At 59.4% G+C, this 21,520-nt stretch overlaps 1 protein-coding gene across 1 annotated transcript; it reads left to right on the forward strand.

Annotated features, from left to right (window-relative positions):
• Positions 1 to 360: 360 nt before the first annotated feature.
• Positions 361 to 20,994, forward strand: ARHGEF11 (Rho guanine nucleotide exchange factor 11; the record flags this gene model as incomplete). Its single annotated transcript, XM_079547644.1, has 42 exons — positions 361 to 395; positions 5,937 to 5,966; positions 6,673 to 6,764; positions 7,133 to 7,231; positions 8,260 to 8,309; positions 8,388 to 8,445; positions 8,730 to 8,908; positions 9,007 to 9,078; positions 9,413 to 9,532; positions 9,775 to 9,829; positions 9,921 to 9,997; positions 10,455 to 10,592; positions 10,715 to 10,789; positions 11,181 to 11,282; positions 11,657 to 11,755; positions 12,295 to 12,337; positions 12,427 to 12,523; positions 12,605 to 12,727; positions 12,942 to 12,965; positions 13,350 to 13,494; positions 13,604 to 13,721; positions 14,199 to 14,228; positions 14,477 to 14,606; positions 14,715 to 14,894; positions 15,294 to 15,341; positions 15,847 to 16,034; positions 16,121 to 16,267; positions 16,537 to 16,616; positions 16,873 to 16,998; positions 17,093 to 17,210; positions 17,434 to 17,612; positions 17,694 to 17,769; positions 17,930 to 18,097; positions 18,201 to 18,288; positions 18,390 to 18,491; positions 18,686 to 18,768; positions 18,844 to 19,050; positions 19,134 to 19,406; positions 19,801 to 19,893; positions 20,151 to 20,350; positions 20,434 to 20,620; positions 20,884 to 20,994. 42 exons carry the CDS (start codon positions 361 to 363, stop codon positions 20,931 to 20,933), a joined length of 4,584 nt encoding a protein of 1,527 aa, XP_079403770.1. The 3' UTR covers positions 20,934 to 20,994.
• Between the last annotated feature and the right edge of the window lie 526 nt (positions 20,995 to 21,520).

Raw genomic sequence — 21,520 nt, forward strand, 5'->3', positions numbered from 1 at the left:
GCTCAGCGGCGGGGCCGAGGGCCGGGCGAGGCCGGGGATTGGGAGGGCCGTAGGCCTCTCCCTCGGCCCGGCCCCCAGAGCCGGGTGGTGGGGGGGGGGGGGGGACCGCGCCGAGCCGGGCCGCGCCGAGCGGAGCCGCGCCGCGCCGAGCCGGGCCGAGCCGGGCCGGGCCGGGCCCGCCGCGCTCCCCGGGGCCGCTCGGGGGACGCTGGAGCCGGGCAGCGCCGCGCCGCGCTCCGCCGCGGGGCCGCCGGGCGCCCGGGGATGGTGGCGGCCGGCGCGGGGTTGCGGTTCCCCGAATCCTGAAAGCGGCTGCGGCCCACGGGCGCCGGGCGGCGGCTGCGGGGACGAGGAGGAACCATGAGCGTGAGGCCGCCGCAGGCCGCCCCGGACAGGTACGGGAGGAACGAGTCGGCCGGGATCCGCTGGCGTGTAGCGGCACTGAGTGGAGGGTTGGGGTCCCGATGGGGGTCTGGGGGTGCCGGGGGGAGGGGGGGCGTCGCGGGGCTGCGAGCCGAAGAGGGGAGCAAAGGGCGGTGGTGCTGGGAGGTGGGGATGAGTTGGGGGTGAGTGGATGTGATGGTGCTGGGCTCTGGGGGTGAGCAGACAGCGGTGCTGGGCGCTGGGGCTGAGTGCATGGAATGGTGCTGAGGCTAAGTGCATGCAATCGTGCTGGGCAGTGGGGCTGAATGCGTGCGGTGGTTGCTGGGGTTGTGCGGGCACAGCGGTGCTGAGCAGTGGGGCTGAGTGCATGTAATGGTGGTGGGCAGCGGGGTTGAACAGAGACAGTGGTGCTGGGCACTGGGGGTGAGTGCATGCAGTGGTGCTGAGGCTGATTGCATGCAATGGTGCTGGGCACTGAGGTTGAACAGACCCAGCAGTGCTGGGGTTGTGTGCATGCATTAATGCTGGGCGCTGAGGGTGAGCAGGCAGTGGTGCTGAGCACTGGGGCTGAGTGCATGCAGTGGTTCTATGCTCTGGGGGGGTGAGCAGACACAGCGGTGCTGGGGCACAGTGCATGCAGTGGTGCTGAGCACTGGGGTTGAACAGAGACAGTGGTGCTGAGCAGTGGGGCTGAATGCATGCAGTGGTTGCTGGGGCTGAGTGCAAGTAATGGTGCTGAGGCTAAGTGCGTGCAATGGTGCTGAGCCCTGGAGTTGAACAGACACAGTGGTGCTGGGCACTGGGGCTGAATGCATGCAGTGGTTGCTGGGGTTGTGTGTATGCATTAGTGCTGGGGGTGAGCAGGCAGTGGTGCTGAGCACCGGGGCTGAGTGCATGCAGTGGTTTATGGGGTCGTGTGGGCACAGTGGTGCTGGGCAGTGGGGCTGATTGCATATGGTAGTGCTGGGGGTTGAGCACATGCAGTGGCACTGGGCACTGGGGGTCAGCAGATACAGTGTTGCTGGGGTTGAGTGGACACAGCAGTGCTGGGGCTGGATGCATGCAGTGGCTCGGGGTGCTGGCATTGGGTTGGGTGCCATATGCTGTCCCCTTGCTGCATCCCTGTGCCCCTCGGTGCGTCCCACCATTGGGTTCCTTCTGCCTGCAGGTTGACGGTGGGTTATTTTTAATTAATTCTTGCTGATAAATCTATCAGCCCACAGCTCCCCCGGGGCTGAAATGTGGGGTGGCTGTGGGTGGGACCCCTCCTTCCCCCCCAAAGAGCCCTTCTTCACATCCCCAAAGCGCTGTGAGGTTTGGCTGAGGTTGTCTCTGCTGCGGCCCCAGAGTGGGGACCCTGAAAGGATGCAGCTCAGCTTCAAGGAGCTGCGGGCTGATGTTGGAAACCGTGGACCAAAGGAGCAAGGAGCAACGCTGTCAAATAACTCTGCTGGTGCACGGCCCAAGTGGGAGAGGGGATGCTGCCCATCCATCGTTTGGATGTTGAGAACAGTTTGTGGGGAGCCCTCAGTTGGTTGTCCGTGCTCCTGTGCTGGGCTCTGAACCCATCACACCACCGTCTGTCGCCTTGTGGCTGTGGTTTGGGGCACTCAGTGCTGGGGTAGCTTGGCTGCTCCTCTCTGTACCCCTGCCTGGTGCTCAGTGTGCCCTATGGGTAGGATTAACCGAGTGCTTCCGCCTCTGGGATGGAGCACGGCTGCAGAACCATGCACCAGGCTCTTCCTTGGGCTTTGCTGGGCTCAGCGGCGATGAGGCCGTGATCAGAGCTGGAGGTGCTGCTTGCTGTGACCTGGAGCGGGTGCCAGGTGTTGGTGTGAGGCTTAATGCCTCTCTCTGCTCCTTAAATAGCCGCCGTCCTGCTGCTCCGTAAGGTCAGCAGCCTCAGGTGCTCTGGGAAGCTGTTCTCCAGCACAAAAGCAACCTGAAAATGGGTGAAATGGTGTGAAATTGAGGGCTTTCTCCCTCTGGCTTGCTGGTGAGGGGCGGCCTCAAGGTGGGCGCAGGGAAAGGGCAACCTGATGCTGCCCTGGTGTCACCCCTGTGCCATCCCATGGGCAGGGGATGTGTGAAGATGATGGTGCTCAGTCTCTGCTCTGCAGCCTCCAGCCTCAACCCACAGGAGCCATTCCCGGCGCTGTTGCTTGCAGCTCCTCGTGCTGCTCTGACAGAACGGTGCCGCAGGGTGTGCGTGGTGGGAGGGCAGGGAGAAAGCATCCCTGCAGGGCAGTTGTTCCGTGCCTCACTCGCTGCTTTGCACTTCACGTGGCTTCAGGGGTGAACCGCCTCAGCCACGCCGGGTTTGTCGGGGCCAAGCGGCACCGTGGGCACTTCAGCAGAGTCACATGGGAATGGGGTTTCCTTCACAGGAGCCCGGAGCCTAGCTTTGCTTTCCCTGTCTGCCACCCTCTGCTCTCCCATGCCGCGGGCAGGGAGGGGAAGGATGGCAGACACTTTTCCCAACAGGGAGGAGAGGGTTGGATGGGCGCGGGCTCGCTCAGCGCCGCCGGCAGCACTAACGCCGCAGCATTTATGGAGCACAGTTCATGTGCAAAGCGCTCCTCAAACACTGTTAAGGCATAAATGCTCATCTCTCAACCCCTCGTGCAGCTCTTGAGCAACAGGAGCTCCCTGGGCGCTGTGCTCTCGGCTCCTGCCCTGCTTGGCACAGCTGGCGTGGCTCAAGGCAGTTCCACTGCAGTGTCCCCACCATGTCCAGGTCCCCACCAGCAGCTGCAGGACCAGGTCCTTCCTACAGGCTGTGGGCAAGGTCTCACCCTTCTGGTGTTCCCTTCCGGGTTGCACCTTTGGTATCACCGTCACCAAAGTCCCCATCTCACCACGTTGAGGCTCCCCGCAGGGAATGGGCAATACCAAAATTCACAGGAACGGAGCCCGCCGTGCCATTTAAGTAACCAGGGCTGCTGCACTCATGTTAATTTTTTTTTTTTTCCCCTCCCATTTAATTAAAAACCTTAATTTAAACAAAGCTCCCACGGAATCCTGTCTGCTGCAGCAAGGTTGCTGCGGGATCCCAGGGATTTAAACTCAGCTTGCTGTGGAGTGGACGTGGAGCTTTGCCTCTGATTTGCAGAGGGAAAATTGATACCCACGGGCCAAGCTTTGCTTTGCTTTGCTTCTCACCCTCGGAAGTAAAAACAACAAGAAGAAGACAAACAAACAGGTTGGCTGCTGAAACCCCAGTGAGTTTGGAGGGCTCCTGTGTGGGTATCACAGTGCAATGGGGCTGTGCTCTCTGCTGGTTTCCCCGAGCAGGGCTCAGTGTGCTCCGTGCCCAACCTGCGATGCGATGCACACGTGCCAGGCTGGCCGTGCCGGTCTCACACCGTCCCCCTGTGCCACACCATGGAGAGGGGGAAGGAGAGGAAGTTGAATCATTTTTAGCTGAAATTCCTTCCTTCCTTCCTGCCCCAGAATATCAGGAGGGGAAGGGCTGTGCAGATCGGTGGGGCCATGGCTTGCAGCGGGATCAGAGCAGCATCGCACTGCAAGCATCCCAATTCCCTTTCCAAGTTGTTTTTTTTCTTTCTTTCTTTCTTTCCCCCCCCCCCCTCCCCATCCCACAGAGCTGCTCAATTCCCAATGGTGTTTTTTCCTCCCTTTATCCCCTGTTTATTTATATTGTTGGTAGCTCCCGTCCCGCTCCGGCCAGGCAGCGTGCCGTGCCGACGTGTCTGACGTCGGTGTCCCCGGGAGGGGACTGCAGGGAGCAGCCATTTGGAGACAGGGAAGGAAAAAAAAGATCCCAGCCCAGAGCCAGCAGCTGCACGGCTCTGCCTGCAGCCTGACCCACTTTGAGGGTTTGATCCTGTTTCTCTCTTAATCGTTTAATTGTGGCGTTTGCTCTGCTTGGGCAGCGCTCGCTGGGCCGGGGGTGTTTGCTCTTTAGTGTGGGTGATGTGCTTTTTTTTTTCGTCCCTTTTTAAAAAGAAAAAAAAAGTTGCCACTATTTTCAAGCTGAATTGCCTTCAGGATTGCCCTGCCCCATAGGAAGAATTCTGCCCTAGGAAAGAGCTGGGTGATGCCAGTGGTGCCCGCTTCCTCCCCAGTGCTGCGGTGCTGCTACGGGGACAGAGCATCCCCAGCTTGCTGACATGGGGACGTCCCACCCAAAGATGATAATTGGGCTAAAAATAACCAGAACTGGGGAAAATAACGTCAGTCCAGGAGCAGGACTTGCCCTGGGCTCAGCAGAGCGTGGGACATTGGGCTGGGGCCGGTCAGAGCCTGGCAGCCTTAGGGCCGCAATGAGTCAGGGCCCTCTGTGAGTCAGCCCTGCAACCGCGGAATTTGGAGCCTGGAGGGCCCTGGAGTTAAATCTTTGAGGAAAACCCAAGGGCTGATGTTTGTGTGGTCACAGATTTAGGAGGTGATGTCTTCCCCAGCGTTGGGCCAGTGGAGCTCGTTGGTGTGCGTGTCACTCCCAGGACCAGCATCTGCACGGCCCCAAATCTCAGGGAAATGCACCCAAAAGAGAAATATCGCGGCGCTGCTGCAACCTGGCTCGGGGCTCGGTTGTGTTGGCGCTGCCTTTGGTTCAGAACAGGCGTGGTTTGGCTCCCCATAAGTCAATTAGGAAGAAGCTTATGCAAAGCCGAATTAAACTACTCTTTTAGACGGAAATAAGCCGGCGCTGGCCCGGCGGCTGTGGGTTATCCGGGAAGGGTCCGGCCGTGAGCTCGGTGCACCGGGCTCTGTGAAGCTCCAGTTAGCAGGCTTACAGCACAGAGCTCACAGCACAGCCCCTCCGGGGTCTCTGCATACGGGGCGATGCTGAAAGAACCCATCTCGACTTGGCCTGGATGAAGGCACCTGCTGCCCCGTGCCTGCCCGCCTGTAATCCCATAGGTAATCCCAGGGGTAATCCTGGGGGTAATCCTGATGGGTAATAGCGCCAGGATCACGCCGGTGTTGTGCCCCTGCGTTTTCAGCCTACAGATACGCCTGGGCTCCAGCCTGCCAAGGTCCTGATTGCATCCCCTGATTGCAAACGTGATCGAGTGGATCAGCAGCTGTGCCCCATGGCTGTGTGTATGGGGTTGGAGTTAGCACGGCCCCAGCAGCCCCCAAGTGAGATGCTTCCTAATGCCCAGGGCCTGCAGGGAGCTGGTTCTGTGCCATGGCCCTGTGGCACTGGGGCAGGAGGAGAGTGCTGATCCCATGGAAAGGGGTGAATTACTCAATGCCTGTAATTGTGGTTTCGGAGCTGTTGAGTCTTGGAAACTGGCAGTGTGGCTCTCCATCTGGCACTGCCTCCAACTTTGATCCTGTGGGGCTTTGAGTGGTGCCAGGACCCCACTGTGTGCCCCCACAGTGGCAACAGAGGGTCCTGAGGTGCCTTTCCTTCCTGGAGCTTGCATGTCCTGCAGGATGCGGGGTGGCAATGCGGAGTTTGGCTGTACTGTGTGTCCCTCTGTCTCTTGATCTGTTTGTCTCCTCTTTCCCCCTTCCTGCATTGCTGTCCTCTGGGTCTTGTGCCACCTCCATTGGGGTCTGTGCTCTGCTGGCAGCAGAGCGGGCAGCAAAAGGCAGCGCCTGCCCAGGTAAGCAGGGTTGGGGCTGCCTGAACTCGCACGCTGCACCCTCGCTTCATTGCAGCCCTTGTGGCAAGGCACAGGCCCATGGCTGCTCCTGACAGTGGTGCTGTGGCCCCAGCATCACTCTCCTGGTGCTCTGGGACTCCCAGCTCCAGTATTGGCCCCGCAGCGCTGGCAGGAGCAGGGATGAGGAAGCAGCTGTGTTCCCATTTGGGAATAGAGGCACTGTCTGGGCCCCCACCTCCTGCTGCCATCCCTCCAGCACCAGGCGAGGGGATGTGCTGCATCCCTGCAATGGCCCAAAGTCCTCAGGCAGCTTGTCCATCCTGCACCCTGCTGCGGGACCACAAGGCTCAGCGAGGGGGGGAAAACATCACTGAACCATCTGCTGTCTGTCCGCCTGTCTGTCCATCTCTCTTCCATCCCTTGCAGCTTCCTCCCTGTTCTGCCATCAACCCTTCTGTAGCCTTCCAAGCCCTGCGGCTGTGCACACTGCATGACGCCCCTGTCCTCTGCCTGTCCCCTGTGCTGCTCTCCCTCACCCCACTGAGCATCCCTTGGGGCTGGGATGGGAGAAGCACTTTCCCAAGGGGCAGGCAGGTGCCAGCTGCTGGTGCTTCCCCACATTGGGCATGTGTTGTTCCCGAGGAGAAGCCAGGTCCCAGTGGTGATTGGGGACTGCTCCGTCAGCCCGACCGCGCTCTCCCTGCAGGTTGAGCAGCCTGTCTTCCCTGGGTGATTCGTCTTCAGAGCGGAGATCTCCAGGACACCGCCGTCAGCCCTCTGATTCCTCCGAGACCACAGGTGGGTTTTTGCAATTGAGGATGGTGCTGAGCTCTTTGCATGGTTGGAGAGCCGACAGCTCCCAGCGTTAGCAGTGTTGGGCTGCATCGCGTTCATCCACAGGATGTGGATAGGAAGGGACCCTCCAAACAGCAGGCTTCAAAGCCCTGAAATGTCTCCTGGGCTGGGATGAAGCTGTGGGTGTGGGGTTGGTGCTCCTATAAGCCATAATTTCCACACTGTAGCAGGGATGTTCTGGCATTGAAAGACTGGGTTGCACACGGTGGTCCACACTGCAGCCCCAAGTGCTGCCACAGCTCCCAAAATCAGGCATCCTGGCAAAGCCATGGCTCAGAGCTTCACTGGCTTTTCTTCCTGTCCCTCCCCAGGTTTGGTCCAGCGGTGTGTCATCATCCAGAAGGACCAGCATGGCTTTGGCTTCACCGTCAGCGGGGACCGCATCGTCCTCGTCCAATCTGTGCGGCCAGGTGAGAGGGTGGAGGGGCCCGGGGACACCTCGGGACCCCCTCACCTGCTCCGTGCCTCTGGAGAAACGTATCACCAAGGGTTTGTCTCCTCAGTGGGAGGTGCAGCAGGGTTTGGGGTGTCCCTGGACAGGGACAAATTAAGTGCTGCCATGGGTGGGTGGGTGGGGAATTCCCTCCGGCAGCTCTGGGTAAACACACGTCGGCAGCGCGCGGCTCTTGGCGCTGTGCTGCAGGAGATGCTGCTGGTTTTGCAGTATAATGACTTTGCGGGGTGGCAGGGCTGGGAGCAGCAATTTAAACAGACAATGAGCTGCTTATTTTACAGCGGATGTTCCCACCTCCCTCCCCCTTCCCCCCCTCTAGCCCGAAAGCCAGGAAAAATGAGAATATAGTAAAGGGAAAGCACTGCGGGTTTCAAGGGCACGTTTGCACTGGGGTTCCTCTCTCGTGCAACAGGAGCTGCGTGGGGAGACCCCTCCGTGCCCCTCACTCCAGAGAGACACAGACTGGGATGGGGGCTTTCCCCAGCCATGCTGCTTGGTGTGTGGTCACATGCACCCACCTCACCCAGGCGTGGGACGGCGGGGACGCCCACCCAGGTCACTCACTGCCAATAGTGAGAGCATTAAGAGCCAAAAGAATCCCAGTGATCCCATGTACTTTCCACTTTTGGAGCTCATTGCTGTGTCTCAGCCTCTTGGCCTGGAGTCGGAGCTCATGGAAACATTTCCTCTTGGTTTTGGCTTGAGGAAAAGATAATTTTCCCTGTATTTCAGCCTCGGTGGCTTTATTACAGAGTGGAGTGGGGAGAGGAGCAGAGCAGCGCTGCTGCTGGGCCCCTCTCCGGTGTCCACATGCACATGGTGCTCTGGGATGTGTAGGAGTCACTGCAGATGCTGGAACCTGAGTCTGGCCAAGGATGGGAAGGGCTGGGTTGTGATTGCTTGAGCAGCACAAAGGCTATTTGTACATTTCAAGCCTTGTTGTACAAGCCCTTCCTGATGTCTGTTTGTCTGTCTGTCCTGCAGGAGGAGCGGCCATGAAGGCCGGGGTGCAGGAGGGGGACCGCATAGTCAAGGTGAGCGTCGTGGCCTGTGCTGCCATGCCCTGCTGCTGTGTCTGGAGCTGATGGCTCTGCTCTCCTCCCCTCTGCCAGGTGAACGGCACCATGGTGACCAACAGCTCCCACCTCGAGGTGGTGAAGTTGATCAAGTGTGAGTACGGCCAGAAACTGCCACAGCTCTGAGCTTGAGGGCCTGAGCTTTCCTTTTTGTGCTGCTGGGGACAAGGCTACATCCCCAGCTGGGGAGGGACAGCATTATGCCCAAGGGCAGGGCTTGGTTCTTGGGAGAAGATGAGGAAATCTGTCTCAGTCCTCCACAGGCACACAGGGATAGGGATGTGCCCACCCATTGCTGCGATGCTCACCTGGTGTGTTTAAGGAAGTGAGTAACAGGAGATTTTCTTTCCCTTCCTTTCTAATCCTGGATGTCTTCAGCCGGTGCCTACGTGGCCCTGACACTCCTGGGCTCCCCACCACCATCGGTGGGGCTCTCCAACTCCCAGCAAGACATGAGCACGACAGGGGCACCTCGCAATGCCCCTGCTTGCCCCCCACCACCTCCACCCCCACCACTCCCCCCGCCGCAGCGCATCACTGGCCCCAAGCCCTTACAGGTAACGTGTCCTGCCCACCTTTCTCTCTGCCTTCCTTACTGGCTGCAATGCATCGTGGGCAAAGCTCAGCCTGTCTTGTGTCCAACCTATATTTGCAGGACCCTGAGGTTCAGAAGCATGCAACACAGATTCTCCGGAACATGCTGAGGCAGGAGGAGGCAGAGCTGCAGGTACAGCACTGCTTCTCCTCCAAGAGTGACTCTGGGCTGGGTTGTGCCTTGCTTGAGCTGGTAGGCACTGAGAGAAACTCAGCTCTCCACCCTTCTCTTCTGCTCATGATGTCCAGTTAACAGGCTCTCACAGCAGTCCATAGCATCCCAGCCAGACTGCGCTGGTACCTGGGTTAGATGTGCAACATTCGGGTACTGTTTGGCCCAGGGGAGCACTTATGCACGCATCGGCCCATTGAGCCACACAGCAGCTGTGTCTTTGCCCCCATCCCATGAGCAGCAGGACAGGCGGATGGGTTTGGGGTCTCTGTGAGCATCCTCATCTCTCACTCAGCGCTTCTACGAGGCGTACAACCGCAACCCCGGCACTGTGGTGGGGGAGCAGATCGAGGGAGCACGCCGGCGGGTCAGCCAGCTGCAGCTCAAAATCCGCCAGGAGACCGGTGGCTCCGTGGTAAGCGAGGGGCACAAGTTCTGTGGGAACTTAGGTTAGGGTTAGGCACCAGGCTTAAGGTGTCTGGGCTCCCTCTGGAGATGAGGGAGCGTAGCCACGGGGAGTGCTGGTGTTCCTGGTCTTTCCCACTTTTGCTATGGTGGGTGGGAGCTTCTGCAGCCAGGTGTCCTCTTGTTCTGTGCTGGGGTGTCTGCCTGTGCTGGGTGACATCCCACTGGTCCCACGTTCCCCTCACCTTGCAGGATTTGGGAAGATTGTGTGGTGATTCCAGCATGGTGATGTCCAGGGCAGCAGAAGGTGAGTGGTGCTGGCAGTTTGTACCTTCCCCGCTCCTCAGTGTGCACAGGGCATTCCTGAACATGGGGCTCAGCCTCTCCTCCGTTCCCAGGCCGCCTCTCGCTGGACTCTCAGGATGGTGACAGTGGGTTGGAGTCGGGCACAGAGCGGTTTCCCTCTGTCAGTGAGGTGAGAGCACAGCCCAGCTCTGCTGGACCCCAGCAGTGATGGGGGAAAGTGTTGTTTAAAACTAAATGTCACCTGGGGTGGCTGAATATGACAGCAGGGTGCAGTTGGAGGGGTCTTTGGACCACTAGGAACCAAGGACCTGGCTTTGTAGTTGTGATTATTTGCTTACCTTCTGAACAAGCGTGAATTTCTTGATGCTCAGAGCTGAGATTGCAGTGCTTGGGCTTGCACTGTATGTCCCAACATTGGTGCCCCAGAAATGAGGGGTCCCCAGGCTTGTGATTCTAGTCTTAAACGGCGCTCAAGGTTTTATGTGGTTTCCAAGTTCACTGGGCTTATTGAGGATTTGGTCTTCACGGTCTCAGAGCTGCAAAGTGCTCTTGAGGGACAACCCTAAGCATTCCTGCCAGTCAGGCAAGAGCCATCCCCAGCCTGTCCCCTCCAACACCCTGAACAGATCTCCCTGAACCGCAACTCTGTCCTCTCCGACCACGGCCTGGACAGCCCACGCACCTCCCCAATCATCACCGCCCGCCTCTTCCAGCACCATCGTCGGCAGGGCTCCGACACGGCCTTCACCCCCACCACTGAGCAGGTAGGATGGAACCAATGCCCTGGGCACACGGCATCAGCCAGCCTAGCAGGGTGACGACGGCACGCCAAGTGTCCCCACACTCCTGGTGCCCAGCTCCTAAAGCTGTCCCCCATCTCCTGCAGGGATCAGAGCGCACGGGACGACCTCTCATCATTGGGCCAGAGGAGGATTACGATCCGGGATATTTTAACAACGAGGTAGTGGCACCAAGCTGCTCTTGGCTCTTGTCCCATCTCTCTGGGGGCAGCTGGCCAAGGTCACGGGACAGGCTGTCACTCCTCCCGTGCTCCTCCCTTTGTGGCTGCATGCCCTGGAACCCAGGAAGCAGTGACATTTAGAAATCCTCCTGAGGAGGAAGCTGTTCAGTGACCTCATCTGCCTCTGTCATCCCAGCCCGTGTCGAGAGCATTCCTGGATGACAGCTGTCACCAGCCTGGCCACCGCCGTGGTGGGGATGGGGACGTCCTGGGTTGGGCTGGTGGGAAATGGGGAACAGGGGCTGGAGCTTCACCCAGGGAGGTGCCATGGGGCTCCAGACAAGTCGGTTCCCTTCTTTCCTAACCAATGCTTCTCCTTTGGGCTCCGCAGTGCGACTCCCTCTTCCAGGATCTGGGCAAGCTGAAGTCCCGACCAGCACATCTAGGAGTCTTCCTGCGCTATATATTCTCCCAGGCAGATCCCAGCCCCCTGGTAAGAGCTGAAGGCAGCAAGCTAGGAGAAGTGCCAGAAGGGCGATGTATCCGTGCCTTCCCCACATCCCTGGGGCCTGTGGGTGCCGCTGGTTTGCTGAGCACGTTGCTGAGGTCCAGGCTCCATGTGTAGGGCTCAGGCAGCTGCTGGCAGCCGCGTCCCCAGCTGTGCAGCAGTGAGGGAAGCCCAGTGTAGGGTTACACGTCCTCCCCTTCCTCCCAGGCGTGACGCGGGGAGGGCGCTGCCCTCCCAGACCCCCACGGTCGTTTCCTGTTTCATGGCCGTCTGGCTGCTGCTCTATTGGATGTTTCACCTTCCTGCTTCTAAACCTTCCTCCTTCTTCGCTGCCCATCTCTGGTCTCCCCTCCTTGCAGCTCTTCTACTTATGCGCAGACGTTTGCCAGCAGACAACAGCGAAGGATTCCCGGGGTTTGGGGAAGGATATCTGGAACATCTTCTTGGATCGGAACGCGGTGAGGCCAGGGGTTGTGTGCCTGCATCGGGGTCCTTGCATCTACAGGGGGTTGGAGGGGAACCAGCTGGAAAGCCAGCATCAGTGTCGTGTCCGTTGCACGAGGGTCCTTTTTTCACAGTTTTTGCCACTGACAGTGCTTTGCTGATGCTGGTTTCTCTGCTTCAGTGCAAATTGCGTAAAGCGTTGCGCAGGCGTTGCACAATGGCAGCAGCACCAGGCAGCTTGGAGCAGGGGTCATAAAGGCAGGGCTGGAGCTCGGGCTCTGCCCTCTATTCCTGGGTTACCTATTGCTCGGAGGGAGCACGCTGCTCCAGAGGGGCTTGTGTTCTGGGTGCTGCAGTGAGTGCTGGGCGCTTTGTGCACTGGTAGCGTGGGACTCTCAGCTCTCACACCCCCCAGCTGCAGAAATGCCAAACAGTGACAGTGCAGGAGCACGGGGCACCCTCACCCTGCAAGCTCAGAGCTGTGTGAGTGTAGCTTTGGCATGCATGCTGTGTCCCAAGTTCCTTCACATACTGTGTTGGGTTCCTTCTGCAGCCTCTCCGAGTGAAGGTGTCGGAGCAGCTTCTGGCTGAGATTGGTGAGTGAGAAGTGCTGAGGGGCTGCCAGAAGGTCCTCACTGCACTTTCCTGCATGGCTGGTGACACTGCCTGTCCTTTTACCACCCAGAGGCTCGCCTGCGGAATGGGGATGACGTCCGAGCTGCCCTCTTCGAAGCTCAGGAGATGGTGATGCCCGAGATACAGGAGCAGATCCAGGACTACAGGTGACAGTGGAATGGTCACCCCAGACAGCTCAGCATACCTTCCCCCAATGCTTCACGGCACTGACCCTCGTGTGCCCACAGAACAAAGCGCACCATGGGCCTGGGGAGCCTATATGGGGAAAATGACCTCCTGGACCTGGATGGGGACCCGCAGAAGGAGCGGCAAGTGGCCGAGAAGCAGCTGGCGCAGCTGGGTGACATCCTGTGAGTGTGGGCTGCCTGGTCCTGCCACCTCCCCAGCGTGCCGGTTGAGGTCGGGAAGGAGAATTTGGAGTAGGAGCTGGGGGTGCTGGTGGCAGAGGTGGAAGGAAAGGGCTGCAGGGGGCACGGAGAGAGCATCCTGCCCTGGGATGGCTCCCTGGGGCTGAGCAGAGGAACTCAAACAAGCTCTTTTATTCCTCCCCGTCTCTCTCTGCAGGTCAAAATATGAAGAGGACAGGAGGTGAGTGACTCTCAGCCACGGCAAGCATGCACCCAGTTGTGATTGTATTGCTGTTGTTGACTGAGGAGGGGAAAAGGGACTCAGAGAGGAGGTGCTGAACCACCCCTTTCCCATGCTGGCCTGCAACACTTTGTCCCAGTGCCAGCTTTATCCCTGTGGGCTATCATGATGATAGGCCCTGGAGAAGGAGTGTCCCCAACTCTCCTACTTGAAGGCTGCTGCCTTTTTGCCCTCCTTGTCCCTTCCCATGTGTCTCATGGCCAGGGAGAAGTGATCTCTTTGTCACCCCAGACCCCACAGGGTGTCCCAGTTCCATTTTCACCCTCCAAGCCGTGCTGCCTTGTCCTGGTGCTCTGTCTCCACTCAGACTCTCTTCTCTTGCAGCTCCCCCATGGCCTTTGCCCTCAGCACATACATGAACCACACTGGCATCCGCAGCCGTGAGCCACGCGTGGCCAGCAGCACTGAGAAGGCACAGGCCCTCCCAGACAAGGACAAGTGGCTGCCCTTCTTCCCCAAAGCCAAGAAGGTGAGTGGCACAATGGCTGCTGTCCCTCTGCTCTGCTCCCAGCTCCCTCTCTAACGTGTGGTTGGGATGGAGGAAGAGCTGTGGTGTATTGCCCACATTGTGATGCCAGCATTCCTCTCGGGTGTCCCAGCAGAGCAGCAGCACGAAGAAGGACAAGGATGCCATGGAAGACAAGAAGCGTAACCCCATCCTAAAGTACATTGCGAAGCCCAAAATGTCCCAGAGCAGTGAGTATTGGGATATTCTGGATGACTGAGCTGCTCAGCTCACTGCTGCTGGGAGATCTACAGCCTTTGGGTGGCCCTTGGGCACCCACCACCCCATAGCAGGCACTTCTCGTCTGCCATCTGTGCTCTCTTCATCCAGGCCCTTTCAAAGCCTCTTGTCTCAACCTTGCTCCCAAATGGCTTTGAAGGGAGAGGGAGGGGAGCTGAGCAGTGCTTACCCTGAAAATAATTCTTGCTGCCCCATCCTGCAAGCTTGCCAGGAGCTGTGGGGTGGGCTGAAGTGGTGGAGAGCGTGCAACGACATGTGTGTGCTCTGACACATGTGTGCATGTGTGCTCTAACACGTGTGTGTATGTTCCCCCCCCCCCCCGCTTTCAGTTCTTATACCATTAGCTCACACGCTCCCTTCTCTGCCTCCTCCGCTGTTGAGACGCAGGATTGATTTGACATCTCATTTTTGTTTTTTTTTCCTTTCAGCATTTCATGTCCCTTTGTCCCCTGTTGAAGGTAAAAGCCCTTTTCTTTTATTTGCCATTCATCTCACGTGCTCAGTTTTGGTTTGTCCCCCCCAGCACTGCTGCACCAGGCACTGGATGGGCTGTGGGGAGGGAGGAGGGCTGCCCGTGGGCACTCTGGATGTCCCTGGGGAAGCCCCAGAGGTGGCCTTGGTGACATCCCACGGTGAGGGCAGCGATGCCACCATCTGTCTCCTCCTGCCTGCCCTCACCGGGATCTCTCCCTTCTCTTTGCCCTAGCAGTCAAACCCGGCAATGTGAGGAACATTATCCAGCACTTTGAGAACAACCAGCATTATGAGAGCCAGGAGCCTGGCTCGCAACGTCTCTCCACCGGCAGCTTCCCGGAGGACCTGCTGGAGGGTGACGGGTAGGAGGGGTTTGGGGTGGCAATTCCTGCCCTCTGTGCTCTCACCCCGTGTTTTCTGCCCTGTGCATCCCTCAGCCTGATGCTCAGGGCTCTGTCTCCCTGCTGCAGATCTCGTGCTGAGGTCAAGCTGGGCCGCTCAGAGAGCTTGAAAGGCCGTGAAGAGATGAAGAAATCGCGGAAAGCTGAAAACGTGCCCCGCTCCCGTAGCGATGTGGACATGGATGCTGCAGCCGAGGCCACCAGGCTTCACCAGTCAGCATCGTCCTCTGCCTCCAGTCTGTCCACCAGGTGGGAGCTGCCAGCAGAGCCAGGCTAAGGGAGACAGGAGTTCCCTGTGGCACTCAGGAGGGAGCTGGGATGGTCCATTGCCTGCCCCCAGTGTCTGGGCTCTGCACCTCACCCCTTGGGTTGGGATGCTGCCTCCTGGGCAAGCCCTGAGAATCCAGGCCAAGCTCTGGCCACTCAGTTCTTACCCGCAGATCTTCACAGCTGATGTTTGTCGTGGGAAACCAGTTAGAATTGGGTTTAATTCACATTTGTGCCCCAAGCCCTGCGTTGCAATGGCTGGCACTTGCCCCTCATCTCAAGCGATTTGCTCCTGGGAAGTGCTGCAGGGTGCTGTATTGGGAGGAGAGGGCCCTGTGGGTGCCATGGGATATAATGGGTGATGCTCCTGTCCCTTCCCAGGTCGCTGGAGAATCCCACCCCCCCCTACACACCGAAGATGGGACGCAGGTGAGTGGCACAGCTGCTGCTGCCATCGCCTCTATCTCACCACCCCGAGCCCGCCGCCACCTCTAGGGCTGGGTCCTACAGAGCAGGAGGGACACTGTAGAGGGGGCTGGGGGTGTCAGACGGGATCTTCCTAGCTTCTCCTGGGCCTTGATAGAGCACCAGGGGAAGTGATGCTCAGGGCTGCCCTGGGAGAGAGGGAGGGAGCCCCCAGAGTTGCCTCCACTTGGCGCAGTCCTGTGTAATGCCAGCTCCCCGTCCCAGGGGTTAGGGGGCACCTCTGTTCCCTTGTGTCTCACGCAGGAGCTTAATCGACCTATATAGATGGCTGCTGGGGGACCTAGTCTGTTAGCTCAAGAGTCAGAGGCTTGTGCTTCTTGTGCTGAAGGTCCCAGGTTCAAGCCGAAATAGGGCCCAGGTAGATATTGGCTGTGCTGGAAGTGCTGCAGGCGGGCTCATGGGGGATAGGGCTGCAGAATACTCCCACTACTGTTTTTCATCCACCCAGGAGCATTGAGTCGCCCAACCTGGGCTTCGGCGCCGACCCCTTCATGCCTCACCTGCTGGAGGATGAGCAGGGCCAACTCTCGGACCTGGAGCCCGAGCTGGATTCACAGAACTGGCAGCACACGGTGGGCCGGGAGCTGCTGGCCAGCCTGCCACAGAAGGAGATTGACCGGCAGGAAGTGATCAATGGTGAGGAGCTAGGAGTGAGGAGCTGGGGGTCTGTGCTTCTGCAGATGCAGCCCAGAGGCATCTCCAACTCCTCTGCCTCTCCACAGAGCTCTTTGCCACGGAGGGGTCTCACCTACGCATCCTCCGAGTCCTTGACCTCCTCTTCTACCAGCGGATGAGGAAGGAGAGCTTGTTGTCCCGGGAGGAGCTTGCACTGCTCTTCCCCAACCTCCCAGATGTGATTGAAATCCACAGTAAGTTCTTCCCTCCCCTCTGCCCCGTGAACCTTCCTGCAGTGGCAGCACTGGCCTGGGCTGTACAGTGATCAGCCTTGCTGGGAACATCGTCCTCACTGTTCCAGCCCCTTTTCCCTCTGCTGGGGGCTTTCCAGAGCCTGTTATTCCAGGATCTGCCAATGCCCGTGCCATGCTGGGTTGTTTGATTGTTGCAGATCTTTGTAGCCCACTTTCAGTTTCGCTGTCAAAGCAGTCAAAGTTCACTTGTCTCCCACTTCCTCCTCCAGATTCCCTCTCCGAATCTATGAAGAAGCTCCGGGAAGAAGGACCAATCATTAAGGAAATCGGGGATCTCATGCTGTCTCGGGTAAGGAGGGGTGGCTGCTCAGAGGGAATGGGGTGACTCCAGCCCTGGAGACATCACGTCCTCTAGGAGTAGACAGAGGGTCCTGGAGGTTCCTGTACAGAGTGCAGAAGTGACCCTACTGTCACAGAGACCTGCACTGTCCCCCAGTGCCTGGGGGACCAGAACACGGGGATGAAGGAGCTCTGGGAGAGCCATGGTGGGATCGAAGTGGGCCAGGTCTGTGGGTTTCTGAGCCCACATCTTTCTGTGCCCCCAGTTTGACGGCCTGGCCAAGGAGGAGATCCAGCAGGTCACTGCTGACTTCTGCTCCTATCAGTCCATCGCGCTGGAGCTTATCAAGACCAAGCAGCGCAAGGAGACCCGTTTCCAGATCTTCATGCAGGTTCGGTCCACTCTTGGGCTGCTTCTCACCCCACGGCTCTCTTGGCTGCCCCTGCTCACACCCCAGGGCCTTCATCCTCTTCCTCCTGCCCTAGGAAGCAGAAAGCAACCCTCAGTGCCGGCGCCTGCAGCTCAAGGACTTGATCATCTCAGAAATGCAACGCCTGACCAAGTACCCATTGCTGCTGGAGAACATCATCAAGCACACTGAGGGTAGGGGCTGGAGGACTCGTGGCTCTTCTCACCCAGAGCCAATCTCAGGGCTGTGAGGAGGGTGTGCTGCTGTCCAGCCAGGATGGGTGGGTGCTGGGGGGGACTCCTCCCCTCCATCAGCTCTGGGCTGGCTCCATGTGGGCTCGGGATGCAGCCATGGGTGTGAGTGCTGCTCAGCTACACGGGGCAGCACTTGCTCCCCCTGACCCTCACCCTGCTCCAGCGGGCACCTCGGAGCACGACAAGCTGTGCCGGGCCCGAGACCATTGCCGGGACATCCTCAAGTATGTGAATGAAGCGGTGAAGCAGGCAGAAAACCGACATCGGCTGGAGGGCTACCAGAAACGCCTGGATGCCACCTCACTGGAGAGGACCAGCAACCCTCTGGCAGCTGAATTCAAGGTGATCCCAGCTCCTGGGGGCTGGGGGGGTGGGGGATGCCCAGTGCCAGCACATTTCACTGCTGCCCTCTCCCTGCTACAGAGCCTGGACCTCACCTCTCGGCGCATGATCCACGAAGGGCCGCTCACCTGGCGTATCAGCAAGGACAAGACCGTGGGTATGGACCTCTGCTCGGGTCCTGCAGGATGTGGGCCAGCCCTGGTGTCATTCTGAGGACCCTCTGAGGCTGTGCCAGCTGAAAGCGTTGTGTCCTCAGGGCCATCCTTCCTAGGCTGTGAGCACAACCCTGAGCCTTTTCTCTCTGCTCTCTGCTCCAGATCTGCACGTGCTGCTCCTCGAGGACCTCCTGGTGCTGCTACAGAAACAAGATGAAAAGCTGGTGCTCAAGTGCCACGGCAAGACAGCTCTGGGCTCCTTGGACAACAAGCAGACCTTCAGTCCCGTCCTCAAGCTCAACTCAGTGCTCATCCGCTCTGTGGCCACAGGTAGTGAGGGGACAGCAGGACATGGGGGGTGGCAGGGAACCTGTCCTCTGAGCGTGTTCTCTGCTGTACCCTGACCTTCTCCATTGCTCTGTCCCCTGTGCAGATAAACGAGCCTTCTTCATCATCTGCACGTCAGAGCTGGGACCCCAGATCTATGAGCTGGTGGCACTGACATCCTCCGAGAAGAACACGTAAGGGCTAAAGGGGTGCTGGTGCCATGGGAAGTGTGTGGTGGGGAGGGGGCTCCCCAGTGTGACCCCCCCAGGAGCTGACGGTGCTCTGGGCCGGCCAGGTGGATGGAGGTGCTAGAGGAGGCGGTGCAGAGTGCCATGAGGAATGCCACCTTCCCCCCAAAGCGCCAGATGCCAGAGCCCACTCGCATGGCACCTTCAAGGTGAGCAGCGTGGCTTCACTGGGTGCTCCCAGCTGGAGCCTGGGTGGCACTGATGAGTGTCTCCAGCTGGTGGGGCTGGAGACATGAGTTCTCCCTGCTGCAGGAGCTACTTGCTGGAGACCCAGAGGCAGCTCCCAGGGCTCCTGGCCCCTTAGCACTGCCATCCTCCAGTCTAACCCCTCTCCATCCTGCAGCCTGGTGTTGCAGGACCCTGATGTCTCCCCCATCGTGTCCCAAGTCAGCAGCTCTGCAGCAGAAGTGGAGGAGAGCTCCTCAGGTGATTCCCCGTGCTCAGTTATCCATCCGTCCCTGGGGTTGGGACACAGCCCTGAGCTCTCCCCTTTCCCTGCAGCAGATGACAATCCCACGGAGCTGCTGGGCAGGGAGCAGCCTTCGGTGCTGCTGGAGGAGCCAGAAAGCAGTGAGGTGGAGGAGGAAGAGCTGCCTGCTGGATCCCTGCATACAGAGGTGTCTGATGCTCTCCCGGAGCCCTCCATGCGCCTGGCACTGCCAGTTCCCAGCCCGGCCGAGGGGTTGGCCGAGGCAGCCCTGGAGGATGGTGAGTGGTGCTCAGAGGGATTGGAGAGGCCCACCTTGTGATGTCAAAAACTCCCCCAACCCTATTTTCCCCCCCCAACCCAGTGGAGAACCTGCGGCTGCTGATCCTGCGGCGGCTCCTGCCCAGTCGTGACACAGAGCCTGAGGATGACCTGACACCCACGCCGTCGGTCATCGGGGGTACCCACACCTGGGACTCAGTGCTCTCCAGCCAGGATTCAGCCTCCCAGGAGGTGCTGGCTGAGCCCCCCAGTGCTGCTGAGGAGCCAAAGCCCCGATTGGGGTGGGAGGAGCAGAGTGAAACGGGTCCAACAGTGTCTGCTGAGGAGCAGAGCAGCTACAAGGTGGTCCGGAAAGGTATGGAGAGCTGCCAGCCCCAAACCAGGCATGGATGGGGACACCTGGGGACTGTTCCTTTCTCTCCCCTCGCTGGGATTTGGGGTCTCTCTGCATGAGCTTTGGTGGATCAGAGCTGGGGTGCTGGTGGTGGGCTCTGATGGGTGCTGGTGGTGGGATGCTAACTGATGCTGGCGTGCTGGTATTTGGGTGCTAATGGTGGGGAGCTGATGGATACTGGTGCTGAAGTGCTAATTGGTGCTGGGATGCTGACTGATGCTGGGATGCTGACCGATGCTATGCTGGTATACGGGTGCTGGTGATGGGATGCTGATTGGTGCTGGTGGTGGGTGCTGGTGGCGGGGCCAGCTCACCCCCTCCCTCTCCCTCCCCCCTCTCTTTTTGGGGTGCACAGCCCCAGCGGAGGGTGCTCAGGAGGCCACGCCCTCGCCAGGCAGCAGCCAATCAGAAACTGAGCTGCAGGAAGGAGGCGGAGCTAATGTAGATGGTAAAGAGACCCCCATCCCTTCCTGGGGGGTGTCCTTGAGTCCCCAGAGCTGTGTTTCCCCATTATGCCCTCCTGTCCCTTGAAAGCAGCCATGTCCTCCAGGGGGACACGTGTCCCTGGGGGGTGCTGTGTCCTTGGGGAGGGGTGGGAGGGGGTCATGTCTCCCCGAGGGTTGTCCCCACAGCTGAGGACACGGAGTGCCACCGCAGCCCTGATGCCCCCCACCACACTAACACTGCTCCTCGCTTCCCTTGCAGGTAATTACTTCTACGTTAGCATGCCCGCCGGGCCCCCTGAGCCTGCACCACCTCCAGGACCCCCCCAGGCCATCCAAGCTGAGGAACCCCCCCGGCCCAGCACTGCTGAGTGTCCCCCAGACCCACCCGGCCCCCTCCACGATGTCGACCTCATCTTCCGCACCATCGAGCAGCTGACGCTGAAACTCAACAGGCTGAAGGTGAGCCCCAGTCGAGGGGGAAACCTCAAACCTGTGCCCTCCCCACCCTGACGTCATGCCCTTTCCCCTCGGTGCCTCCCCAGGCTGTGGAAGCTGCCCACCGGGAGCTGCTGCGGTCCCTGGGACACAGCTCATCTGCAGACACCACCCCTGTGGGGCTCCCGGCCCCTGGGATGGAGGGATGGACCCAGCGGCCCCACAGCCCCGAGGCTGACAGCCCCCTGACCCGCTCCCTGCGGAGCCTGCAGGGCCACAGCACCAACATCCCAGGTGAGTGGCTGCACCCCATCTCCTTTCCCTCGGGTTTCCATCTCCCCATCTCCCTCAGGGCCCCACTTTTTGCCATCCTCCTCACTTACCCTTCTTGCCCCGTTCTCTCTGTCCCCCTTCAGTATCTCCTCCCCATCCTCCTCACCCCTTTCTCCCACTTCCTAATCATCCCCTTAGAACGGTTGGGGTAGGAGAGAAACCTTCATGCATCCCCTGACTCCAACTCCTCCCCCCTCACACCCCCCTTATCTCCTCTCCTCCAGGCTGCAGAGCCCCCTTGGCCGAAGACCCCGCGCACACAGCCGACCTTTAGCCACGGAGCGGGGTGGGGGGGTCTCCCCCCCACAATCACTCAAAGCTGGGGAGCTGCCCACCAACCCCCCCAACCTCCTGTGGGCTGGGAGCAGTGCCAGCCTCACCCCGGGGGGCAGGGGGGGGCTCCTCTTGGAAGGAGGGAGCGTGGGACCCCTGGGCCCCCCCCCCCTCTCCCCCACCCTGCATGGCAGCCCCAGCCTGGCTCCCTGCACCCCTGGCCGCGAGCGCTGGATCTAGTCTGTATAAATGCACTTTGTTTCGTTCCTCTCCGTGCTGCGGCCCCCCGCTCCCCGCTGACTATAAATATGTACGTATGTGCACCCATCGTGTAAATAACCCCCCCTGTCCTCCCCCCCCCGTGTCACCCCCATTGGGGACAGCGTTGTCCCCATGGCTGGGGCGAAGGGCAGCATCCGCCCATCCCACGCGTAGAGGCGAGGCCGGCGCTGGGGTGTCTGATATATATAATATATATAATAGAGCCAAGACTGACTGGTTGCTGTTTGATGCTGTATAATCTGTTTTATTTTCTTCCTTTCCACGGTAAAGAAATTTATTGTTGTTGTTATTTTTTAAAAGAAAAGC

The sequence above is a fragment of the Tetrao urogallus genome (assembly GCF_951394365.1).
Source record: "Tetrao urogallus genome assembly, chromosome: 28".
Lineage (NCBI taxonomy): Eukaryota > Metazoa > Chordata > Aves > Galliformes > Phasianidae > Tetrao > Tetrao urogallus.